This window comes from Chaetodon auriga, chromosome 5 (assembly GCF_051107435.1).
Source record: "Chaetodon auriga isolate fChaAug3 chromosome 5, fChaAug3.hap1, whole genome shotgun sequence".
Classification (NCBI taxonomy): Eukaryota; Metazoa; Chordata; class Actinopteri; order Chaetodontiformes; family Chaetodontidae; genus Chaetodon; species Chaetodon auriga.
This window is the reverse complement of record NC_135078.1, coordinates 11,320,650-11,336,590: the sequence shown is the minus strand read 5'-3', so window position 1 is coordinate 11,336,590 and position 15,941 is coordinate 11,320,650. Positions and strand designations below refer to the sequence as shown.

Genomic DNA, 15,941 nt, shown 5'->3' with positions numbered 1-15,941 from the left:
AGGAATAACAGAAAGCAGAGTGAACACAGCTGACATAGTTCAGCCTTGAATAGCACACACAGAATTTATATAAAGTTTATCACATGACTCTCACAACACACAGAACCGTCGTTGAAATGTCCTTGTTCACGTTGGTGAAACTGCAGTAGAACAACATGGGAATGTACAAGTTGTTCAGATGAATGCAATCAAAGCTATGCGAGGCATGTTCTTCGCAGTTTCGTGCCAGATGCAGTGGAGCTGCAGATTGCTCCATGTGAACTCTCCATCGTCGAAGATGAGATGTCTCCACAGCACAGATTGCTACAGTCTGTGGCAAATTCAGACAATCACAACCAACTTGTGCGAGTGTGTGTACATGTGTGCAGATCATATGAAAGGATGCATTGTAATGAATATATTGACATACATCTCCATCTTCTTGCCTATGTCTATTCTACACTAGTGTGGTGTGTGTGTGTGTGTGTCTGCACACAGTATGTGGTCCATAGTCTTGCATCTTTTCAGTGTGCGAGTGTGTCTTATACAGAGATGTGAGATTCTACATTCATTAGATGTAGACAGACTGCTTTTCTAGCATATAACATGAAATATTAATATAAAACCCAGCTGTGTGAATTGAAGAAGTGGTAAGATCAGCTGCCGACTACTAATGTCCACTTTTCAATGAACGCTGTTTAATTCTATGTTATTTTCATGATCATTTCCTTTTACGACTTATATTTTATTCATTATTTGTATTATTTTCACAACTGACTTCCCATCACAAAAGTGTGGTTCAAACCTATGGAACTTCATCACAAAATGCTGCTGTTAGCACATTGTCTACATACATCGTTTGACGACTGTTACTCTGAGGTAGAGTTGCCTCTTTAATCTTTGCTTCACAGCTCCTCTATATCCTGAACATTTTTGTTAAACCGTATTTGGTCATGTTTGCAGTTTGATGCATTTATGGTGCAGATATGATTAGCTGAAGGAATATTACACAGTCTCAGTCAATGTTCATAGTACTTATTGATCATTCAGTTAGAGATGCTACTGAGAATGTAAGTAGCGCCCCCTACTGGCATGTTGTACTCCTGTGGAGACTGTTAGAAACACCTTCATTTACAGTCAGGTGACCAAATGAAGTGATGTCCTTCATCTAAAAAAGTGTGAGGTTCTCCTAAACTAAAACAGCACAAAGCCAACACTACTGTAGAATGCACAAACTCACTTGATGCATCTGTTCTGATTAAACCAACTGAACATCTAAAACACCTGAAACACAAACATGTGAAAACCAAGCTGCACTTTTTGTTCATGTATTGTTGAAGCACATTGCATGACTCATGAAATTCATAACATGCAACGGGTATTTATTCAAAGATAAAAGACGTCATTTCCCTGAACACATAGCTTTTAGAAAAGGCTCTGACTTTTTTTATTTGGAAAAATGTAGTGGACTTAAGGTCGGGACATTTCAGTTTGTGCACACATTTAGAAACTGTGGAAACATTTTTAAAGCACTGATTCACATCTGCCAGATTTTCAATCTCCAAGCCACGCTCTCCAAAGTTTAGGGCACCACCTATATAACTGCGATATGTACTTGACAGATGTCTCCAGTGATGCAAACACTGCTGGATCTGTGTCACCTGATGGCAGCAGGTGAGCATCACACATACATTTAATACATTTTTTAAACTGCTATGAACAAACACAAAACACTGTAGCATAAAGTTGCAATAAGTACTTTTCAATTATGTCTCATTCAGATATAGAAAAATTCAACTTTCAAGACATCACTATTTTTGTGCAGTTCAAAATATCATTAAGTGAAAGGGGGGAAGCATATTTAGCTGTTGTTACTCATGTTGCTGTCCCAAATAAAATCATTGCCTTAAAAACTTACTATAGTAAATACTGTAACTTCAAGAAAATAACCACAAAACAAGTTTTTTTTATATAAAAAACAGTTTTAACAATTTCTTTTTTCAGTATAAAACATTACAGAGTCCCAGGCCAATCAAACAAATTCACTGTCACCATTTGAAATAATCATGAATTTCCCAGCCAAACATTCTACAATAAACATACAAAGGTTTTTTTTTTTTTTTTTTTTTTGTCGTTAAGGGGTTTTATGTACTTTTTCTAGTTATGGGAAAATATTACAACACAAAGCCTAACAATCACTCTTCTTTTGCTATAATATTAATAATAAAAAAGAACAAATGTGAACTCCTGGTCCGATCAAAGCCCCAGCCCCAAAATTTCTGGTCAACATGGCATCTATGCAGTCTTCTGCTGGCCTTTCTTCCCAATGAGGGATTTGTGGATGTGGGGAATGACACCTGAAAACACAGAAACAGTGGTGAGCTTAAAGGTTTTGTGAAAAAGTAGCCGTGCCCTGCAGAAAAAACATTTCTACAGAATGTATAGTAAAGAATTAGCACCGACACCAAGACACTTGGAAGTATGATACACGTACAATCAAGACACAAAAACTTGATAAAAGATGGGGGAACTCGTCTGTCAACGAAAATGTCAGCTCACCTCCTCCAGCAATTGTTGCCTTGATAAGGGAGTCCAACTCCTCATCACCACGGATGGCCAGCTGCAAGTGACGGGGAGTGATACGCTTCACTTTCAAGTCTTTGGAGGCATTGCCCGCCAACTCTAGTACCTGAAATTAAAAAATGACCACAGACACGCATTACTGCAAACAGCAACATCACTGTATGCTGTGACATCCAACCCCACTGTTAATCACAAACATGCACAAAACGGGGAAGGCTTACTTCCGCAGTGAGGTACTCAAGGATAGCAGCACTGTACACCGCTGCTGTGGCTCCTACACGACCGTGGCTGGTTGTGCGAGTCTTCAAGTGCCTGTGGATACGACCCACCGGGAACTGCCAGGAAACACACACAAGACAGTAGTTTGAGTAAAACAAATGTGCAAACCCTCTGTGATCAAGGAGGGTGGTATGCAGTAAAGCCACAAGTGGCCATATGGGAATTGAGAGCGATTTACCTGCAGCCCAGCCCTCTGTGAGCGTGACACTGCTTTCGCCTTGGCTTTGCCACTGTCTTTTCCTGCCTTGCCACCGGCCTGCATGAGATGATTTCAAGACATTTTCAACGGGAAACAACAGACGGCATGAAATCAGACAAATATAAGAACCACAACTGAGGCAGAAATGTGTTAGGCGGTTTGTATTTTGTGCACGAATAAACCTTGCATAACAAAAACAGCACCTCATATCTTCAAATTGGCGGGCAAGGGAGCTCATGAAACCAAATACTAGTTTCAGCGGTTAAGATACAAAAAGAAAATCCCTGACATGAGAAAGTCAAAACGCAACGCATCGTATTAACACTTCAATGGGGAACGTAACAGATGTCCGTTTCAACTTCTACCGCTTTCCCGCCAATCAAAAATAAAACAACAAAAAAGGGCGGCAACCATAACTGTTACTTAACATTACAAGCATAAAACTTAGAAATAAACCAGAAAAACAAAAAGCAGAAAGTATCACAGACGCATTCTGACAAAAACACGAGAAGCTGTCAGCGGGCTACTGCCTGTGAGCCTGCGGCACACAGAAAACAGACGCGCCGCTTTAAGACGGTCAGCGATTGAGTTCACATTCACGTATTTAAACAGTCAGAAAGTTTGCCTCATAGAGTTAGCTATGGGCACAGAAATCACACAGTCAATTTTACTCAATTCTCACTGTGTATAGACTTAATACGAAAGAGTTACGAGCAAGTAGTAGTTGAACAACCGTTAAGCTAATGCAATAGCTGAAGTTAGCTTCCTAATGGTTGCTAATCCACCTTTCAGAGAGGCTACATCGAGTGGGGAAAAAAACAAAAAACACATTGCTAGGTAACCAAGTTTACACTTCTAATGAAGCACGTCATTTCTGCAAAAGATGAACTGTCCGAGAAAAGCACATCGCAGCAAATATAAGGTTACCTTTAAGAGAAAAGCAACACAATGCAGACTTCTCACGCTAATGTTAATGCTAACGTTTTAGCTGACAGTTAGCTCTTTAGCAAGCTTTTTAACCACACACCTTCTGGTCGAATTTCCTCAGTTCAAATTCAAAACGGCACTTTCTACAGTTGAGCATTAATTACAGCACAAGTGTGGCGATATACCCGGTAGTGCATATAGCAGTAGCCGAAGCGTACATACCATTTTTCCGTCTCGTTATTTGATTGTAGAACTGAGTAGATAGCAAACAATTTCGGCTCCCGAAAGCAAAGAAACAATAAACCCTTTCGGAAATCTTGTGCCTGAGACCCCTCGTGGGAGTCTAGAAAGCCAATCAGAGTGTGCGTTGTTACTTCGAATCTCTGCATTGACCAATCGACAAACGTCTTGCAGAATACTCACCCATCCCCCACCATAAGATCATCGTGCCTGCCTTTGCGCACGAAACCAACAAGTAGGCGGGACTGTGCGTGTGTGTGGAGTGTCCTTCCAGGGGCATCCATCCTAAAAACGTACAAAATACGTAATTAGACGGCCATTGTTGAAATCAACTACTAAATTTCAGTACAAGGGCACTTATAACTTTTTCAAATACAGATAATTTGTGCTGACTGCATTAAGAAACTGTTATGGCAACAGTAAATTCACCCAAGGACAAATCATCCGTTCCAGACATACGTTAAATATGAGTTGAATACTGTAATGGAGAGCTGTTATGGATTGTAAAATATAATATGTACTCGAATGTCATCCAGAAGGCGGTTTTGTTATCATGACAGACAGAATTCTTGGCAAATGAAAACGCAAGTCCTCAGTCTGATGTTGTAAATGGCAGCCGAAGCGGCCAACCAGAGCTCAGCAGTCAGCGTCCGGTTTCCTCTGCGAGCACGGCGAGCAAGGGGGGGTGGGGGTCAAAGATACGCAGAGAACCGGGCTGCTGGTGGCGAAGATGGCGGATGGGGACAGTGGCAGTGAGCGCGGTGGCAGCAGCGGCGGTGGAGGGGGAGGAGGCGGCGGCGGGTTTCAGCATTACCAGCGGGACTCGGAGACCCAGGAGCTGGCTTCGAAGCGGCTGGACATTCAGAACAAACGCTTCTACCTTGATGTGAAGCAGAACGCCAAAGGCCGGTTCATCAAAATCGCCGAGGTCGGCGCCGGGGGCTCGAAAAGTCGGCTGACCCTCTCTATGTCAGTTGCGGCAGAGTTTCGCGACTACCTGGGGGATTTCATAGAGCACTACGCCCAGCTTGGGCCTAGCACCCCGGAGCAGATCGCTCAGTCTTCCGGTGGGGATGACACCGGGCCTAGACGGGCCTTGAAGAGCGAGTTCCTGGTGCGTGAGAACCGAAAATACTACCTCGATTTGAAGGAGAACCAGCGGGGTCGGTTTCTCCGGATCCGGCAGACCGTCAACCGAGGCCCCGGTTTTGGAGTCGGTGTGGGAGGCATCCCCGGTGCTGGTCTGCAGGCCGGACAAACCATCGCACTCCCGGCCCAGGGCTTAATAGAGTTCCGCGACGCCTTGGCTAAATTGATAGACGACTACGGGGGAGATGAGGAGGAGCTGGCCGGCGGCGGAGGGGCCGGGGGCTACAGCGAGCTTCCGGAGGGCACCTCGATCATGGTGGACTCCAAGCGGTTCTTCTTTGACGTGGGATCCAACAAGTACGGAGTTTTCTTACGGGTGAGCGAAGTGAAGCCCAGTTACAGAAACTCTATAACAATCCCCTTCAAGGCGTGGAGCAAGTTCGGGGGAGCGTTCAGCCGCTACGCCGAGGAAATGAAAGAGATCCAGGAGCGGCACCGGGATAAGATGTACGAGAGGAGAGCCGGAGAGGAGTCTGAGGGCGACGACGTGGACGACGATTGATGGAGAGGTGGCTAACTTACTTGTGATGAAGCTGACAACATGATGCAAAGCCTGGTGATAAACAGAGAAACAGAGAGAGAGAGAGAGAGAGAGAGAGAGGAGCGACTATTCTGTGCATGACGAATCGAACTTTAAAACGCTAAAACAACGGATTAAAATAAAAGTATATTTGACTGAGAAATTACTGTCTATATAAGAGAATCATGTTCTAAAGTTTAGGTGGATGTTATAGCTAAATGAGTGCGGACTGCAGAAGTCAGCTCCGATATAAGATTCCCCATCGATTAAAAAAAAAAAGTTAAATATATATACATATATATGTATATAGTTATATCTATATACATATCTATATATATTGTGCATGTGATAACCTGACACATGTAGCCCAGCAAATTAAGTTTGACAGTGCTGAAAACACAGCAGTAGGCTACTCGTCCCACTTCCTGGTTGATATCCAATGGTAAGAGCTCACCTAGCGCTGACCTGTGGTCTGTGATGGTGATAATAAGGAAGCGTGGCATATTCATACCAGCAGGTGCAGAGTGGGAGTGAGACAGCGTCTGCATCACTCACCGTGGCTGTGTGTGTTTTCCTCTAAAACGGCTTGTAACGGACAGCTTGCCCAGACAGACCCACAACACCCGGAGCCACAGTCTCAGCTATAGGGGGCATCCTTGGCATCGCAGGACATCCGCTCGGCCCAGCGAGGTCCCGTAAGGTGATCTGTTACAAGCACATGACTCATTTGGATTCAATGGACAATCCAAATGAGTCCAAACGACCTACCCTCCCCCCCTTCCTTCCTCCTCCCTTCCCTCTCTCCCTCCTGGGCCATCCCTCAGGTGCTAATCTCTTGCTCCAATAGCTGAAGTGTGGCGAGGCCTGCTCACGCGTGGCTTCTTTTGTGTCAGTATTTTGGGGTATATCAGCATTACCTGTGCCTGTGCATCATCCTGAGGAGGTTCCTGTTGCACAGCTGGTCAGCCAGTTGCTGCAGCTGAGACGTCTGTGGCAACTGATGATGTCTCCTATGATGCAGGCCCGCGTCTGACCCCTGTGACCTTTTTATCAAAGGGGACACAGTGAGCTCAGGCCTTCAGCACTGGTCACGATTTTTCAAGTTAAAAGCTTAATCTTGCCGGGCTTGAGCTATCGTCTCAAGGGAGTTGACCTTGTTGACTTATTTAGGGTGCGCCATTTGGATCCTTTAATCTTGAACTCAGACCATTAATGACTGAAGCGATATTCAGTCTGATTGTAAGAAAAATTAGGTGCTTTTGGAAAACAAAACCCACAGTGGGGTGCTGTACCTAAAGGAAAAAAAAAAATAAAGAAAAATATATACTGGAAGAGATTTACTTACTAAAAAAGATCAAGTATAGATAGAATTATTTTTCAAAAGAGATATATTGAAATATGTCTTAGAAATATGAGACATTTATTAGATAATGCTGCCTAAAGTGGCTTATTTAAAACACTAAACTTGGATGCAACTGTCCAGGGTGATATTTCATACCTGCTTTTTTTCCTAACATTTCTTTTATTCCTTAGAGGAAATTAAGAAGAGTACAACAAATTGATAACACGATATGTGATAGCAATTTCTAGAAACAACGTCATTGAAGTAGTTTGTCAGCAAACACTCAGCACTCCAGTTCACTTTACATAGCATCGAGTTGTCCCCTCGTTTCAGTCCAACCGTTAACCATGTTTTGTCATGAACTGGCTTTCCATCAGTTGCCATACGACGCAAACACAAACACCTGCAATCATCAACATTTTGTCTTTAGTGCTCCTTTTAAAAATACGATCTTTTTTTGCATGCCTGCTCTTACGCGGAGCTGCCTTGTGTTCTTTTCTTTTGCATACTCTGATTGCTGTATGATGGTATTTATCCATTTTGAGAGCGGTTTCAAGTTTTATTTCTTGCGATGGAAAACAAAAGTTTAAAGTTTACTTCTCAGCCTAATAAAAAAAAAAAAAAGCCACAAAGTTCCCGTGCTTTGGGGAATGTCACTTTCATTGTCCCACTTCCTTTGGTGTGTAAGCCTCTTGTTGAATTTTACTTTACCCACTTCAACACAACAAATGCAGAAATGCCATATGAAAAAAATAAACACCTGGGAGCAATAGTTTTTTTTTTCTTTTATATTGATATAAATATACTATATATAATATTACACATGAGATTGAACTACATCCTTCTTCCTGTACTGTGTTACGTGAAATGGCAGCTGTTTCAGTCGTGTGTTCTGCTGTAATATTCTACCAAGTTCCTTTCAACGAGAAATAAAAAAGGTTTTTGCTCAGGAGAGGTGTGGTCTTTCTATCCTCCCACTTCAGGGTGGAGATCACTTCATGGGATGAGTGCAACAAAGGTGCAGCAATTTCCAGCATTCAAGGAGACGTGCTTAAACTGTTAGTCAAATTAGTTGCAGTTTCTGTAAATTGATGAGTAAGTGAATCCACAGAGTTCAGCTGGATGTCTGTTGATTATCAGTCTGATGGAAAGTGACTGTGCTTTAGTAGCTTGATTAAGCAACAGGAAATAATTTATTGTCCAGACATGCTTACCCACTTCTCTCATTTCCATGGTATTATCTAAAGTTATTCAAATACACTGAGCAAAAAGGTTCGCTGTTAACTAAATTATATGGAAATATGAATTTCCTTGAAGCTGACTACAATTGTATTATGTATCAGCTCTTGATTCCCTGCAAGTAACAGTGGTGGAAGAAGTATTGTGATGCTTTTCTTCTGTAAAAGTACCAGCAAACGATGTAATGTAAAAGTACGTATTACATACGACATCATTCACTGTAGAATTTTACTGTTGTAGCTGTCCGAGGTGGAGCTACTTTTAACTGCTTTATATACAGTACAGTCGGCAAGTTTAGTTTAGTGGTTCCCAACTTAGGGGTGGGGCCCCTCTAAAGGGTCACCTGATAAATTCATAAGCTGATTATTGAGGGATGACAGTGGAAAAAACAAAATCGTCTTCCAGATAAAAATGATGGAGGAAAAAGCAGCCTACATTTTTCCCTCTGAAATGCACAGAAGCGTAAACTAACGTATAATACTTCAATAAAGCAACTTAAGTACAGCACTTGAGTAAATGTACTTAGTTACTTCCCACCATTGGCAACTAAATGTCGGCAAGGCAGCTTGATCAAAAAACAAAAAAAACAATCCTTATGTCCAGTTGCAGTGGTAGCGTTCTAACTGTTGCAGTAGATCATATCTCTTTTCAGACCTGGGCATCATTTTTCAACTTCAACGACTTTGAAAAGAGTTACATCTCCATCCCAGTGCGTAGCAACAATAATGTGTCACTGAGCGAAAAGAAGTTTACACAAGTCAGCATGTAAACGTGCCGTTCGCCTCATTGGAATGAGATAACAGCTGGAGATTTTATAGACCAGATTCCCTCCTCTGGTGGAAGGTGTGTCAGCTCGCTGTCACACTTCTAAGAAAACATGTCAGACATGTTTGTGACCACAAACACACCTTCCTGATAAGGTTGAATTGTTCGATCATCTGTTGGAGCCCTGATACAATCTCTCTGTGCTCAGCAGAGGATTTTGAATGTTTGCTCACGTTTCGGATACTCAGAGAAACTTTTAGGTAATGATCCTCATCGGCAAAACAAATTTTTATACAAAAAAATTTAATTGAAGCACAAATTAATCTCATTTTTTGACTCTTTGATACTCTATTAATGGCATGATTGAATGGGGAATCTGAATGACATCAGCTAGTACACAATGTAAGCTGGATTTGTTCTACTCTACATGAAACAACACAATATTCTCCTCTTCTCCAAGCACATAACACAGACCTTGTCTTAAAAAAGCGGAGTCAGACATTGGGACACCTTCTGCTGCATCACTACATTAAGCTAAACTTCCAGTGTAGCTCTCAAGGTTTGCCTGAAACCTATAAATACTCTGCCGTGTACAGGCCGACACGGTGAAGGTCAACAGGGCAGCTTGTGGAAGGCCTGACAGGGCAGGTTCCAGCGTGGGGTTTTATTTTAGAGGTACTGAAAATTACCCAGCTGTCTGCAGTCTGTCATCCCTCAGACAGAGGAAAGATGATTCACAGAAAAACACTTCAGACATCTCTCAGGATCAGCTCTTCTACACGAACACTGGCGACGTTTGTCTCCCAGCAGAGCTAAAAACACACTAATAGGTTGCATTACAGTTACATTACTTTTGTCTTTATGTTTTCCTCATTTATTCATCATGAACCCAGATTGTATAACAGCAAAAGGCATCTTTATTGCAGGCAATGTGTTAAATTAAAGCATATATGTCACAGAAATGAAATAGTTAACTGTGTCTTCTGCATTTGAACACAAACTTGTCATTGACACCTTATGTCCTCTGTCGCAGTCCACCAGGGAAAGAATCTCTCTGCATGCCTGCTTCATCCCTGGCTATCATCTGCCAATATATCCACTGTGTCCAAGAGGGACGTCTGATCATCATAAACTTTCCAAGATGTCCTCTACGGGGTTAAGGAATGAAGAGTTATGCTTGTATGTAAAATGGAGTGTAACTAAGTGTAGTTTTGGTGGCGGTTGAGTTGGAGTAGAGAACAGTTGATGGTTTTAATGCACTGAATGCATTTTGTATCGAGGAAATGAAAAGTGATGCTAAGCCCACACTGACCTCAGTTGTGGGGAGAGCGCTTTGAAAAAGTGCACTCAGCATTGAGAAAGTCTTATGATGCCATCAGGTGACACTTTGTGGAGTTGCACCGCTCGCACTGACTGACCACACTGGCCTAATCAAAAGGTTTTCTTTGAGATGTTTCATCAAAATCCGTTTTAGTTGAATGCAGAGATACCACCAGAAAATCATAAATAAGTCCATGTACCACTAAAGGTCCCCATGGCTGCTGGTGATAAATGGAAAAGCACTGGAGTACAAAGATGCCACAAATATATCATGAGACATTTATCAATGGCAAAAAATTCCTCAGAATTTGAAAATCATTTATGGCTCATATGACCCGGACCAGTAAGTACAGTTTAATATTTTGAAGGATGTGTATGTGGATGACATCACCCTTACCAGGCCAGATGAAACCATTAGACACACCCAGGACAAAGAGTGATTAATTTTACCAAATAAATAAGCAACTTCTGTATTTTAACTGCATTAAAAAATATATTCATAATCAAGTCGCCACACTGGGCAGTTAGCTCAGAGTAGTAATGGGTCTGGTGGGGCTTTGGCTCAAATTCACAAATCAAAACTGAGCATTTCAATATATTCTTATGAATAATGTGACTTCAATTTAAAATGCTCCTTTTTCTGGTCTTTTAAAGAATTTAAACCTTAAACTACTTGACCACTAGGGGGCAGAACAATCTGACAGCAGCAGTGCCTTTACAAATCTTTGGTTTTTCAAGTTCTTTTGATTTTAAAGCTAACATGTTAGCAAAGTTTTGGTCACATCCATGTGCCATTAGAGTTGTTGGGTATAAAGAATTCCGTGCATTTTCTACATAGATATGGAATGAAAAAAAAAAACCTGTTAGGTCTCCAATGTTTGTGCATTGCAACTACATTATTAATGCGTCTTACAAACTAGCTTTGACTGAGCATAGGCCCACTCTTACAGTCCTACTCACTTCTTTCTGCACTGATGCTAAACCTTGGCATTGGGGACACAAACTGCAGTGAATGTCTACACGAGCAAGCAAAGGTGCGTGCAGTGGGCACATAGCTTTGCTCGCTTGGGGATGTGGATGAGCTAGCTTCAGAATAGTACACAATGAGTTTGACTCACACCTCAGTCAGCAGTTGAAGCGACGCTTACGCAGCAGGGCTGTGAGAAAACATGTTGTGCTCAGAGAAATGCTGAGCTTGTGTTAACATTCAAGGCGACAAACAAAATGCTATCGAGTCCAGTAACAGTTAAGTTTCACAACACGATTGCGTGCAGACGGCCTTTGCTGAGGCCTCTGAGGAATACATCCGAATGGGTTTCAAAACATTAGTATTTGTCATAGACAAGGTAAAGGGAAAGTGACAGGGAGGACTACGACCAACGTTACATCAACGCTGTGTTGCAACTGACTGCTGAACTGGTGTCTCATCACGTCTCCACACTTTCACAATCGTACGTGGAATGATATGAAACGTTAATGCTTTTTGTCATGTAAACAAGTGCAGCTGCACTTTCAATAAAGCCTTTGTCAAAGCTTTAAACATAGCAGCAAGAGACGACAGGAAGCACATGAATGACCTTCAAGACTCATCTGCACGCACCATCATCGCGACAAAGCTACAATATGAATCTATGAGCCAGCAGCTGCAGCGTATCTGATGACTGTTTCTCTGACAAAGCGCTGCGAGGCTTGTTGTCTGCATGATGCTTCACCAGTGATTGGAATCAGTATGTTCTGTGATCCACAGCGCCCCGTGAGAATGCTGCTTAATCCTTTGCTGCGTACTCCACTTCCTCTATTTAGCCTCATGATTCACCTGCACAAACGTTGCTCATTTTCTCTTACGCACAGATGTTATCGTTCACATGAACTAGCACCAGCTCCTCCTCCCTGTGACCTTTCTAAGCGCTGACTGATGGAAAACGAAGAGGCACAGAGCACTAATGTGCGTGAGTAAGAGAGAGGACGGCTCAAGGGCACATAATACAACACTGAGCTGGGTACCAGTGAAAGAGGGGATTATTTCACATGGCCTTGGTGTCCTGATGGCCTGCCCCAGAGATGCGAGCCACGCTAAGCTGCCCATCCATTGTTCTGAGGAGGCGAGGAGAGAGAGCTGGTGAAGGCTATGAGGCAGTGGGGTGTTGAGTACACCTGGTGCCTTGCATTTAAAATGTTTTAATGTATCCAAAAGTCTTTCTTAGGCTACAAAAACACACTGAGTTTTTTTTTAATTCCTTGATGATCCCAGTGAAGTTGTGCCAGGTGGGGAAAGGGAGTAAGTGAGGCAGAATCCAGAAGGTTTTGTAATTGCAGGGCTCAATGTAGCGTTTCACCGTCCTGCTCCAGTCAGAGTGGTTTACAGTCGATCACAGGATGGTGTCCCTTTTCGTTCCACTTCTCTCTCCATTCCTCAACCCCGTAGAGGACATCTTGGAAAGCGGAGGTGGAAAGTTTATGTCGATCAGACGTCCCTCTTGGACACAATGAAAGCTATCATATTGGCAGATGATAGCCAGGGAAGAAGCAGGCATGCAGAAAGATTCTTTCCCTGGTGGACTGCGACAGAGGACATAAGGTGTCAATGACAGGTTTGTGTTCAAATGCAGACGACACAGTTAACTATTTCATTTCTGTGACATATATGCTTTAATCTAACACAGTGCATGCTATAAAGAAAGAAAGAAGTGAAGAAAAGATATTTGAAAGGTTTGCTCGCATTGGTGCATTTTGGATGTGAGATTTAACAGCTGGTAAAGAGACCTGTGGGAGCAGTTGGGAGCAGAACTGGGTATGGTGACGTGGGTGTTAGCAGGAATGTTCAGATTTTCCAGCTCACTTTGAAGATGTTTTGAATTGAGTAAATTGTTTTAGCAGGATTTTCACTTTAAAAAGGAAAATGCAGATGGCCACATCAAATAATTGTCTTTAACGTGGCTCTTGTGACATATCAGGGACATTCAGAGAGCATTAGGAAATCATTTGTCTGAACAACCAGCAGCATACTCTAACTTTTTTTTTTTTTTTTTTTTTTCCGTGAATCCTCCTTCCTCTTTCTGAGGGATGACAGACTGCAGGCAGCTGGGTGCTGTGGTTAAGGTCTGGTTAGGTTGAGGCACAAAAATCATGTGGTTTGGGTTAGGAAAAGATCATGTTTTGGTATAAAATACCCAGTTTTGTTGCCACAAACACGGCTGGAAAATGCCCTGACGTCTCGCCTCACTGCCACACCACCACCACCCCTCCACCTCCAGTTGAAAAGTTCAGTTCATATACATGTACCAGTACTCTGAACAACGTCACTTCGATATTTACTGTGGAAACGTTGATACGATACATATAAAACGTATAAAATTGAACATGTCTGCTTTGCAGAAACATACAATGCCAACATTTTGCTCTGATGACTGGGCTGATAGTTGTGTATTGCATTGATTACTTTAGTTTCATTTTGCGAAATTGGAATTATTCAATTAAAACTGAGTCAAACAAAAAGCCAAATGAAGCATATTGCAGAATTTCTGATGAATTTTGGTGACATACACTGTAAGGCAGCACAATGCATGCAATAAAGAAGTGACCTTTTGTTGCTGTAATGGAACCTGCTGCTGGAATCTGTTTATGCTAAATGAATCAAATCAACTTCACTGCTCTGTAATACCTGTTGCTAGTGATTTTACAGTTATTGTGTAATGAGTGACAGCAAAAGTCTGTCATTCAAGACGATTAAATACTGTAATGGATATACTGTTATGATGTCAATTCAAGTCTGCAGTCATTAACCAATAACTGGCCTACTTAAAGCAAAGGTACTCATTTTAGAGGACAATGGAGACAATGCTTCATTTGCAAATTTGCATATTACAGTTGATTATTCCAGACATTTTACACTACAGACTATCAAACTCTGGGAGCTCCATGGAGAAGTGGTTTGGAATGACAACGCAGCAAATGATTTGATTCACATCAGCGCATGAAATCCAGGCCGCGGTAAGTGATTCACTGCTTACCAAGCATGGGAGAGATATGAAACAGGACCAACACCAAATGCTGATTTTGAACTTGTCATGACCTTTGCTGACAGTTTTATAACCTAGCATTCATTGAACAGTATAAGAGGAAAAACCAACCTAAAATTGTGACATCTCACATTTAGCACTCCATATGTCTCAGATATAAGACATTCCCAAAGGGGATTGTTGTGTCCCATCACGAACAGGATGTTGCTGCTTGAGTAAACCTTTGTCATTGCAGACATTTTGACTTGTTTCAGCAGGACTAACTGATGACGACTCCACTTCATTTCGGTAAATAAGCCAGTACTATGACACTGAAGTTGCACAAAAAAGATTATTACATACGACACTGACATTGTGTAATCTTGATGGTGTAACAAAGCCCACGTTCAGCTGTGCCAAATCTTTGATTCAGCCAATTTTGATCCTTGACCATGGCTCAGAGGAAAATATCAAAAGCAGCAGTTCTTTCAAAGTAAATCACGACATGAGCATCAATGACATTGAATGCAAACTTAAAGCGCCAACTGGAATGCTAAAAGACATCAGCAACCTTGAGCACAGCTTGACACACACTATTTCCTGTCCAGCTTGGTTTTTGCCACTCAAATACATCTCAGCAGGCAATATGTCATTTAACGACACACACAGGCAGTGGTCTGTATTGTTTTACTCAGACTGGTTTATGATGAGAATCAAAATTTCTTAAGCCACGTTCATGTCACATCTGAAAAATTGTAATTCCAACTGTTCATGTCAAGAAATGCTCTCATACGTCCAGCTTGGTGGTATATAATACAGAAGTGCCTGACAATCAAACAAACATAGATGTCCTGTGAGCAAAAGTATGCTGATCCACAGAACTAAACCCAAATTTAATGAACAGTAGAGTCCAACATTGTCAATTAATGTATTTTTGACACATCCATCCCATGTAACATGAACGTGGCATTAATCTACTGTGATCATTAACATCACAAGTTGTTCAGTCACTGCGATCTGGGCACTGACTAACAGGGAAAAATCCATCCGAGTCACTATTCACCAGAATGTCCTTTGTCAGAAAACCACTAATTCAGCATAAATAGCTAAAGAACATGAGAAGTGTCTTTACAGTATAAAGCAAAGTTGAATCATTTCGCTCAAACTAACACACAAAATACCCCTTTCTGAGATGCCATAAATAATTCAGTGAAATGGGAAGTCCTCCCACAAGCAGAGTAAGCATAAAGAGGAGTGAGAGTGGTGACTTTGGGTCACTGGAAAGGTTTTCTGTCCTGCTGGGTTTCCTGGTTAGCCCGCCTGATAAAATCCATCAGCAGCTGTTTGCAAATCCCCGAAAGGGAGGCAGAAAAAGGTAAAGTGGTAAGGAGAAAAGACAAT

The 15,941-nt window shown here is 41.9% G+C and overlaps 2 protein-coding genes across 3 annotated transcripts; one reads left to right on the top strand and one right to left on the bottom strand.

Moving 5' to 3' along the window:
• Positions 1-1,344: 1,344 nt before the first annotated feature.
• On the bottom strand, positions 1,345-4,311 carry h2az2a (H2A.Z variant histone 2a). 2 transcript variants are annotated; one of them, XM_076730329.1, is made up of 5 exons: positions 4,190-4,311; positions 3,020-3,097; positions 2,784-2,897; positions 2,539-2,668; positions 1,345-2,336 (listed from the first exon to the last, which is right to left on the bottom strand). In XM_076730329.1, the coding sequence occupies exons 1-5, from the start codon at positions 4,190-4,192 to the stop codon at positions 2,275-2,277; spliced, it is 387 nt and encodes a 128-aa protein (XP_076586444.1). In that variant the 5' UTR covers positions 4,193-4,311; the 3' UTR covers positions 1,345-2,274. The 2 variants fall into 2 exon arrangements, with proteins under 2 accessions (XP_076586444.1, XP_076586443.1); XM_076730328.1 differs by lacking the exon at positions 4,190-4,311 and having other exon boundaries at positions 3,020-3,103.
• A 594-nt stretch (positions 4,312-4,905) lies between these two features.
• On the top strand, positions 4,906-6,005 carry LOC143320560 (transcriptional regulator protein Pur-beta). The gene has a single exon (XM_076730330.1). It carries the CDS (start codon positions 4,938-4,940, stop codon positions 5,856-5,858), a length of 921 nt encoding a protein of 306 aa, XP_076586445.1. The 5' UTR covers positions 4,906-4,937; the 3' UTR covers positions 5,859-6,005.
• Positions 6,006-15,941: the final 9,936 nt, after the last annotated feature.

Excerpts from the sequence above, each read along its gene's own strand:
- LOC143320560 (XM_076730330.1), top strand. The coding sequence starts at position 4,938 with ATGGCGGATGGGGACAGTGGCAGTGAGCGCGGTGGCAGCAGCGGCGGT.
- h2az2a (XM_076730328.1), bottom strand. The coding sequence starts at position 3,103 with ATGCAGGCCGGTGGCAAGGCAGGAAAAGACAGTGGCAAAGCCAAGGCG. Across the intron at positions 2,669-2,783 it reads TTGAGTACCTCACTGCGGAA|GTACTAGAGTTGGCGGGCAA; the intron begins GTAAGCCTTCCC and ends TTTTAATTTCAG. Across the intron at positions 2,337-2,538 it reads GGCAACAATTGCTGGAGGAG|GTGTCATTCCCCACATCCAC; the intron begins GTGAGCTGACAT and ends CTGTGTTTTCAG.